Source organism: Nannospalax galili, unplaced genomic scaffold (assembly GCF_000622305.1).
Source record: "Nannospalax galili isolate Female #2095 unplaced genomic scaffold, S.galili_v1.0 scaffold120, whole genome shotgun sequence".
Taxonomy (NCBI): Eukaryota; Metazoa; Chordata; class Mammalia; order Rodentia; family Spalacidae; genus Nannospalax; species Nannospalax galili.
Window position 1 is genome coordinate 4,412,892 of NW_008350324.1, and position 10,039 is coordinate 4,422,930.

Here is a 10,039-nt window from a genome sequence, read left to right on the forward strand (position 1 = left end):
CAAACCAATCATTCTATCATTAGGGAAACTAAACCAATACAGATAAACCATTTGGAAACCCAGGACTGGTGCCCTGGTCTTTAGACTCCTGGATTGTTATTTTTGCTTGGCTTTGGGCTGCTGTATTAGTTATCCACTGCTGTGTAACAAAGGATCCCCAAACGCACTGGCTTGATAGAGCAATGTTTATGATCTTTCAGTGTCTGCAGATTGGGAACCCTGGCAGGTTTTAGCTGGATCTTCTGCCCTGGGGGTCTCTTACAGTCTGCAACTAAGGTGTCCCCCAAGGTTGCAGACACATCCACTTTGACCTCAGGCTTGGAAACTGCTCCCTCAGGATACTTAAGACCTAACCTAACCTTGGAAGTAACATTTGTCATGTAGTCTGTTTCCAGCCAACCCAGAGAGGGAAGTTATTCCAGAAGGTGTATTAGCTACTTTTCTGTTGCTGTGATGAAATACTAGGACCAAAAGAGGCTTATAGAAGAATGAATTTTTTGGGGTTTATAGTTCCAGAGGGGAAGTCCATAATGGTGGGGGAGACATGGTGACAGGGGACTGGAGCAGGAAGCTGAAGGTCACATTTTTATCTACACACAAGAAACAGGGAAAGCAAACTGCAAGTGGGGTGAGGCTCTAAACTCTCAAAGTCTGTCCTTATGATGTACTTTCTCCAGCAAAGCTTCATGTCCTAAAAGTTCCATGACCTCCAAAAACATGGCCATCAAGTGTTCGAATACATGAGCCAATGGAAGACATTCCTCATTCAAACTACCACAGTGAGCGACTGGCAGAGGGATCCTGGGGAACCATCTTGGACATGACCAGCCACCACAGAGAAGCCAAAGGTCCTTTATTCTCAATGCTGAATAATCTCAGACATTGTTAAAATTAGGACTCCTGGGCCTGGCTCCTAGACCTTCTATTTAGGGAAATCTGAGGTAGGTACCCAAGACCTGGGCTTCTTGCAGCCTGCCAGTCCCTGACTCAGGAGACGAAGGAGAAATGTGTCCATGTCACAGGCTCTGGGTCCATTCAGCCACGCTTCTGTGTGAGGACTTAGTGGTTTCCATGAGCTCCATGTTTGTCCCTAGATTCTTGTGTTAAGAATTTGTGTCAGTTTCATTTGTGTTGCTGTGATGAAATATCCCGACCAAAGCAACTTAGGGAGAAAGGATTTATTTGGCTTCAATTCCAGGTTCCAGTCCATCATTGTGGGGAAGTCACAGCAGCAGGAGCTTGACACAGCTGGTCACATTACATCCATGGTCAAGAACAGAGAGAATTAAGAATATGTGTGCTTGTAGTGCTGAGATCACTCTCTCCTCTTGCACAGTCCAGCGCCCCAAGCCATGGAATAGCCCACCCACTTACAGGCTGGGTCTTCCCACATCATAGGCAATCAAGACGACCCCTTCAGACACACCCACAGGCCAGCCTGATCTACTCAATCCCTTGTTCAGACTCTCTTCCCACGTGATTCTAGGTTGTGTCAAGTTGATAACTGAAACCAACCATCACAAAATCCTAACCCACAAGGTGGTGGTGCAGGAGATGCGTCTTTGAGAGGCAGTTAGGCTGTGAGGATGGGGCCCTCATGAGTGGGGTCAGTGCCCTTATAAAAAGAATAGTTTGTGTTCAGCGATTCTGATTGCCCTCGTCTGCTTGAAATTGAAGTAGGCTACAGACTTTGAGAAAATAATTTTATTTTTAGGGGGTTCTGTAGGACCAGCCTTGATCCTCTGACTACTCACACATTGTTGGGTCTCTAGAGATTATTTTAGTTGAACTCTCAAAGTAGATTCTCCTACATTTTAAGTTCAAAGAGACATAGAAGAGTATACAAGATCAGCCAGTAAAGTGGTGGTACACCCTGTGACCAATACATTAAGGCCTCTGGTTCTAGTTTCTTTTAATGTAGCTATTACAACATCCAGAATTGGGTGCTTATTACTGTTGACAGTGACAATGATGACGAAATCATTACAGCATGTATTAGAAGGGAAGGGGAACTAGGGCGTGTGGATCTTTTATTCAGAAAAATAAAAATTACATCATAGAACTTGAGGTAAAATGAGATTATCTAACATCCTGAAAAAGACAGTACAGGACCTTGCTTGACCAGTCTAGTGACCCCAGTCCTCCAGGAGCTGCCAGAGCAGTCAGAGGGGAGGGAGAACAAAAGCCTCAGCTCTGGGAAATATTCAATAGCGTCCTATTTTTCAACTGGTGTACTTTTAGTAGATTTGAAAGCTGGTAGTTTCTCTATGAAGAAATAAAAGAGTATCAAGTAGAAAAAAAATTAGAAAAAAAATAAAAAGAACCATAGACCCTGCTTGTCACTGGAGACATAGGGGGAAGATATCTTTCACGAGGAAGCCCGTGACAGATACCAAATGTGCCACTGTCTGCAACTGAAATCTCCCAGTTTCCCTAACTGTGCCAACTGAACCAGCTCCTATTCCTATAATGGAATTATTGAGTTCCTAAAAGGTAATGTTCATGGACTTTTGTCCTATCCTATAAAATTCTTGCCAGATTTCATACCATCACCCATGTATAAGAGCCTGTAGCTTCAGTCTTGTTAATGAAGCAAGGTTTTATTGCTTTAAATTTTGCCAAAGACCGTTGAGAAATGGTGTCAGTGTTTGTTTTTATTATTTATTTATTTATTTATTTGTTTATTTATTATTTATTTAGTTTTTGAGACAGAGTCTCACTATGTAGCTCCAGCTGGCCTGGAACTCTATGTATACCAGGCTGGCCTTGTATTCACAGAGATCTGCTTGCCTCTGCCTCCCAATTGCCAGGATTTAAAGTTACTGCTACCACATGCAATCTTTTTGTTACTTTTGGAATAGGGTCTCACTAAATAGCCCAGATGGGCCTTGACCTTGAGATACTCCTGCCTCAGCCACCCGAATGCTGGTGGAAGTGCTTGTTGTGGGTCTCCATGAAGTAAAACACTGGCTTTAAGGACACTATGATCTATATTTATATACATGTAGTTTAGCAGGTTAAGAAGTTGTTTAATGGACTGGAAAGATGACTTAGTGGATAAGAGCACTTGCTGTTCTTGCAGAAGACTCAAGTTCAATTCCCAGCACTCATCTCAGGGGCTCACAACTGCCTGTAACTCTAGCTCCAGGGAATCTGGTACCTCTGGTCTCCATGGGCACCTGCACTCTTGTACACATACCCACACACAGACACACATGTGTACACATAATTAAAAAAACAAAAAAGTTGCATATTGGTTTCTATTTTTTTGTATTTTAAATTGTGTGTGTGTGTGTGTGTGTGTGTGTGTGTGTGTGTGTGTACCCATCTTTGCGATATGTGTGTACATGCCTGCTCTATCACTCTCTGCCTTATTCACTTGAGACAGGGTCTCTTACTGAAATTTGAGCTAGGCTGGCAGCCAGCAAGGCCAGGTGATCCTCCTCTCTCTGCTCCCCACAAAGCTGGGGTCATGGCCCATGCAGCCATGCCTGGTTTTTTATATGGGTTTTGGGGGTCCGAACTAGGTTCTCATGCTTGTGTGGTAAGTACTTAACCTGCTAAGCTGTCTCCCCAGGCCTTCCTTTTGCTTTACGTGGGTGATGGTGATCCCATTTGGGGCCTCGTGCTTGTGCAGCTTGTGCATGCTTTTCCTACTGCGCATCTCCCCTGACCCTGTCACTGTGGTTTTGAGCCTTGTCTATCACCTGCCTGTCACTGGACACGTGAGTGTCAGATGGCCTTCATTTTCCCCTGTGGGACTCAGTGTTCTGTGTTTTTGCGCTTCCAGCTACACCGCAAACTGTGTGGCTGGGGATGGAACTGCACAGTGTGCCTTGTCTTGATTCCTACCTTTGTATCCAGCTTGAGGCTGCATCTAGAAGGATCTAGGAAGCAGCTGTATGCTGAGAGGATATGGACCTGGGACCAGGGTTTTGTTTTCCAGTCTCAGCTCAGCCTTTTCTCTCTCTTTTGCCCTTAGAACAATGACACATTCACCCTCTTGGATGCCTGTGACTGTCCCCCTGCTTACTTCAAGTTCTTACACTCCCTGGAGTTGACAGATGCTACAGTTTAAGAACAAGACTCCCAGAAACTCTGCTACTTCAGACACTAGCCACAAGTGGGAGTCTCCAGGATATCCACACCCCTGTTGAAGTTGGGGCAGATTTGGGGCGTTCCCATGACCCCTAGGGCAACTGACAGAGATCAGGAGGGGACTGTACTCGCAGCACCATTTATTATAAAGAATATAGATGAGCAAGCAGAGGGGATAGGCAGTGTGAAGGAGGGGAGGGGCTGGAGCCCCCATGATGATCAGATTCTGACTTCAAGATACAGTGGGCTGTGCACTAGTGGGGAAGACTGAACCTCATTATCCAGTTATTATTGGCATCTTATCACATAGGGATGTCTGACTCAATCATTGGCCATGGTGTTATCTCTGCCTCTGGCCCCCTTTCCTCCCTACAGAAGAGGGCAGGACTCACGTCCTGACCCTCTAATCCCATGCTTGGGATTTCTGGTTTGGCTAGTTCCTCCCTTAAGGGCCCACCATCAGTGGGTTACCTCAGTAGCTTCAGTTCAGAAATGGTTGAAAGAGTCTCATTATAAATGCAGAAGATGCTTTGATCAGGAAATTGCACGAGGCCGGTTACGTCCTTTCCTGTACCACAGCTGGCACTGCACACAGGGAACAGCTTTAAGCATCTGTGACGCTAAAGCCTAGGAAGGCAAGAAGATACTCTGGGGTCAGGGGCTCAGGCAGCTGAGAAGGTATAGCTGATAAAGGAATGTGAGTGGAGGGAGAGGGTTGGCTGGCTGCTGGGTGGGCCACCACTGCATCCACAGGGGCAGGGGCAGCTTGTGGACGGAGGGAAAGAGACAGGCGAGGGTGAAGTAGAAGAATGTGAGAGCTAGCTGGGAGTGACGGGAATGAAAGACATGTGAGGGGCTTGACCTTGGAGCTGCAGGGAGGGAGAGTCCTTCTGAAGACCTGAAGAAAACGAGAGAAGACGGGATGGGCAGAAAAATGGGGCCCAGAACATTGGATGAGGCACAGAACAGTCTTTCAAGGTGGGTCACTTGCACAGAGGAGGTCCACGAGGTGAGACACCAGGAAGGATCTGCAGTCTTGACTTCAAGCAGAGTCCAGGAGTGTGGGAGCAGAGGTGGAACCCAGCACAGGAGGGATGGACCCGGGTTCCCTATTACAACATGGACTGAGTCTTTAAGCAATCATCATATAACATTAGACGTTTCTGTCACTGCCATCCCAGGATTGAATGGCTCCTGAGAATACCCCACTGACAGTGGGACAGATCCCAGCTCCACAACTTCCTGGTGTTTGCATTTCCTGGAAAGAAAGAGACAGAAAAGGACAGTGTTTCCTAAATGATGACAACTACTGGTTAAAAGATTCTAGGAAGCATATTTGGGAAACTGTGACCAGAGACACTTTAAAAAACCCTACTTGTTGTCACTATAAATCTCTCATGAGAGCTGAGCCTACAGTGAAAGTGGGGTGTCCCCTGAAGAGGGGGGTCTCACCTGGGGCCCATCTTCTCACCAGAAGACAAACCACAATGTCCCAGGAGAGTTTTGAATTGTTCTCATTGAGGGAACATCTAGTAGGTAGAGACTGGAACAGTGTTCAGCCTCCTGCAAGGCACAGCACAGCCATATCGGCTTAACTCCAATGTCAACAATGCCAGGTGGGGGCAGGAAGAAGAGCCCAGCCTAGCTGTGTGTGGCAGCAGAGTCTGGAGGGCCATACATGTGTGTCAATTTCACCCCTTTGCTGGGTAGCTGCTTTCCAGTTATGAGAGGCCACGTGACAATTCTAGGCACTGACATATAAGAGAAAGGTTAATGAAGCTTCTAATCTAATCTCCATGTTCCCCTTCCCCTTTTCCCGTGTGTGTGTGTGTGTGTGTGTGTGTGTGTGTGTGGTGTGCACATGTGTTCTGCATGTGTGTGTACCTGCACATGCATGTGGACACCCCGGATTGATATCAGGAATAATTCTCAGTCGCTCTTCTGCCTTATTCAAAGGAAGCACACTCTGTTAATCAAACCCAGAGCTCACTGATATGGCTAACTTTGCCAACCAGCTTGCTCTGGAGATCCCCTATCTTCACCTTCCAAGGCTGGTCTTACAAACAGGCCACCACACCCACCTGGCATTTGTGTAGGTTCTGGGGATCTGGTCCTTACATGTATACTGCAAGTGTTTTAAGCCCCGACCATCTCCCCAGTGTGTGCACCCTGATCCTGATCCTTGGTGGTCTTTTTTCTTCCTGGTTGGTGACCCTGCCGTGTGCAGGTGTCCCTGATGTGTTCAGAGTCATGAGTGCTAAAATCAACCAGAGGACAGACCCAGGTAAAAGCCAGAAAGAGCAGTATCCCCACTTCAAGGGGACTTTTGACAGCGTCTGCAGGTGTTTTTGATTGGGGGCATGGGTGATGCTGACATCGGGGGGTGGGGTGCGGAGAGCAGGGGTGCTGCTTGGTGTCCTGACTGCACCACCCCACAAAAGATGGAAGCACAAGCCAGTCTCAGCATCAGGCTGAGGCCAAGGTGGATCCCTACCGGAGAGAGCACTTCTGGCCGAGTTACCGTCTCTGGGTACCTGTGACGGGGGATAGGGAAGAGGACATGGCAGATTCAACTCCAGTGAGATCGGTTTTTGGTTCTTGGGCATGCAGCTATTCCTAGTTTCTACAATGGAGTTCTTTGATTCAAGCCTGTTATAGGGCCACCCAGTTTTTTCAGAGCATGCTTATTGGCACTTTCCATGGCTGTGCGATGCCTCTGCTGCCTCTGCAGTCCACTTCGAAGCAGGGAGACGACAGCCACTCCTTAGCTTCCTTTGCTAGAAGATGCCAACACCAGCGGTCACCTCCTCCCACATCACCAGTGGGGTCTGCTGGGTCCAGAATCACAGGCCTAAAGGAGAAGTTAGAGGGTTAGAGGACTGGTCTCCAAACCTCAGAACTGGTGACATGCTGTCCTGACAATCTAGGTGTTAGTAATTCCAATCTATGAAGGATTCAAAGTAGCTTCCTAGAATTGTTATATTTGAAAAGCATTTTGAAAGCTGTTATTTACCTAGCACATGAAAAACATATTGTAACCATGCCTTTCAAGAGAAGCTCACTGAAGGGGCTGGAGAGATGGCTCAGTGACTAAGAGCACTGGTTGCTTTTGCCTAGGATCAGGGTTCGGTTCTCAGCTCCAACATGGCAGCTAACAACTTAACGTAACTCCAGTTTCAAGGGATCTGATGCTCTTTCTGACCTCCTCAGGCATTGCACACAATGTGGTACACTTACAGACATGCAGGCAAAACACTCAAACACATAAAATAAAAAACAAATTAAAAGAAAGAGGGATTCGTTGAAATGTATCGTGTCACAGTGTGTTGTGTGATACAGTGTTGCTAAGCGGGCCACAGCCCTGCAGCCCACTGTTCTCTCGCTGATCCTGTTTGTTCGCATTGCTCCTTCACTTTCCCTCCCTCTTTTCCTGTCTTCCATCGTCTTTGTTGCTTCCTCCTGCTATTGCATGTATGCCGAGATCTCTTGCTATTAAAATATAAATCTTTCTGAGCTATGGTCTTGCTTATATAGACAAGACTAGCCTCTAATTCAAGATCCTCCTGCCTTAGTCTCCTAAGTGCTGGGATGACTGATACATGCCCCCATGCCTAGCTTCATTATTCTTTTGGTTCTGAGAGATAAAACCTGATCTGGTAAAAATGCTAATAATAAGGCTGGTGAGATGTTTCAGTGAGTAAGGATGCTTGTCGCCAAGCCTGATGACCTGAGCTGGAGCCTCTGGACCCATATGGTATAGAAGGGGAGAACTGACATCCACAACAACAAACTTGTTCTCTGACCTCCACACACTTGCTGTGGTATGCATACATGTGCACACACACACACACACACACACACAAAATAAATAAATGTTAAAAATGCTAATAAAATGGTGTGGGAATGGTGGTGGTGTTTCTCAGGGAAATCTCCCCTTGTCAAAACGCTTTTAGACCTGATGATAAGATGTGCAGATGTTTCCAGAAGGATAAAGCAGCCCAGGGACCCTCTGCCTCGGCCCCTGCTCCTGTGTTCCCCTGGCACTGTCCTGACTCTTCCTAGGGTTTTTTTTTTAACCCCTGGAGATCTGAACTCTGCTCACCCAGCATCTCTTCCCTTAGTTTCATGTTGGATGAAGAGGACCTCAGGAGAGGAGCATCCAGGTCATTGAAATGGCATGGATCAGGTTAATTAAGAAGGGGGATGGGATGCAGACACCTGGTTTTCTGGATCTGGGTCAATAGGAATGTCCTCACTGGCTCATCTTTGAAATTGTAGTTGATGGTCCAGAAGATGCAGAGCTGCTGGTACTTTGTGACCAGATCCAGGATGGCCCGGAAGCCTTCAGCTATGTCGAAATCAGACACGCCACTGCCCTGCTCCCAGGCATACACTGTGAGCAGCTCCAAGGCATACTTCGGGGGCAAAGATGCCTTTGGCTTTATTTTTCTTTCACACTGAGGGAACAGTGGGGATGTTAGGTGACCTTAGTGAGGCAGAAGTGAGAGTCACATGGGCTGCTGGGCGGCAACTACATAGTGACACAGTTCATCAAGGAGGTAGAGTCTAAGTTCTAGCAGCTGGCTGAGCAGCCCACATGGCTCTGGCATTTGGCCAGCTAAGCCTTCCTGGGATAACATAGCCATTGCTGGAACCCTCTGCATGCTAGTTATGGGTCCAGCACCACTCAGACCCAGGGCAGGCCTTAAGGTAATCATTTCAGAGGGAGATGGGAGGCTGGGGGAATGAAGTGACTTGCTTAAGGTCAAACCAGAGCCCCCAAGCCCTCAGCCACTCATGGTGACTCCAGCCTCCACAGAGGCGTCAAGCTGCCTTTGGAGAGACAGTGTGGTATCTGTGAATGACAGCAGTTAAACAGCTGGGCTGGCAACCTGTGGCATGCCAGCCTAACTTCCATCTACCCATCTTGAGAAAATTTAGATACTGCTCAATTCTTTGGCTAGTGTGAGGGCAAAATAAGCCACCTATTGTAATGGCTTTGATGCTAGGAGGCCCCGTAGGCCTGACCCAAATGACAGGCATGGTGGAAACTCCACGCAGACTCAGGGATTAAGGGGTACCAGTTTCCCTGCAGTGGCCAGGCCCTCAGCATGGAGGATTTAAGTACTCAGGACACTTAACAGGGCTTGGCTGTCTGTCCCATCTTACTGGTAAAAACAGCCAAATTTCAAGAGAAGGGGCTGGCAAACCTGTTTGTGCCAGTGCTTCACCAGGCGAATCAGATCCTTCAGTTTGGTGGTCCGGGTTTTAATGAAGTTCCACTGCAGCTCCGTGAAACAGGTAGAAAATTCTCCTCCGAGGATGTCCTGGGAGTTATACAACTCAATGAGGTCCATGTAGGTTTTGGGTGTGACTGTGAACTTTGAACTCAGTTGACCTAGTGTAGGAGAGAAGTGTCCATTAGATCTTAATGTGTATGGTAGGCAACAGATTAAAAAAAATCTTTTTGAGACACGACTTCATGTAGCCCAGGCTGGGCTTGAACTTGCTATGTAGCCAAGGATGATGTTAAACTTGTGCAATCCTCCTGCCTCTACCTCCCAAGTGCTGGGACTGCAGATGTGCACTACCACATCTGGGAATTGAGCCCAGGGCCTTGAGCACGGTAGGTAAGCACTCTACTAACTGAGCCATACCCCAGCCCTTAAAACTGCTTTAAAAAAAAAAGATTTATGAGGGCTGGAGAGATGGTTCAGTGGTTAAGAGCACTGACTGCTCTTGCAGAGGACCTGGGTTCAATTCCCAGCAGCAGAGGACCCGGTTTCGATTCCCAGCACCCACATGGGGGCTACGAACTGTCCCTAACTCCAGTTCCAAGGGAATCTGAGGCCCTCTTCTGATCTCTGGGGCATTGTACAACATGGGTGCTCTCACATACATGCAGGCAATACACTCATACATATAAAATAAAAATAATAAA

General features: G+C 47.2%; 1 protein-coding gene across 1 annotated transcript in view; it reads right to left on the minus strand.

The window, feature by feature from the left end:
* Positions 1-3,993: 3,993 nt before the first annotated feature.
* Positions 3,994-10,039, minus strand: part of LOC103745585 (2'-5'-oligoadenylate synthase 2-like) — an 18,984-nt gene continuing 12,938 nt past the window's right edge. The window contains 5 exon segments of the mRNA XM_008847540.3: positions 3,994-5,356; positions 6,633-6,776; positions 6,778-6,949; positions 8,317-8,555; positions 9,309-9,496. Of these exon segments, the coding sequence (XP_008845762.2) occupies positions 5,252-5,356; positions 6,633-6,776; positions 6,778-6,949; positions 8,317-8,555; positions 9,309-9,496 (848 nt within the window). The 3' untranslated portion in view covers positions 3,994-5,251.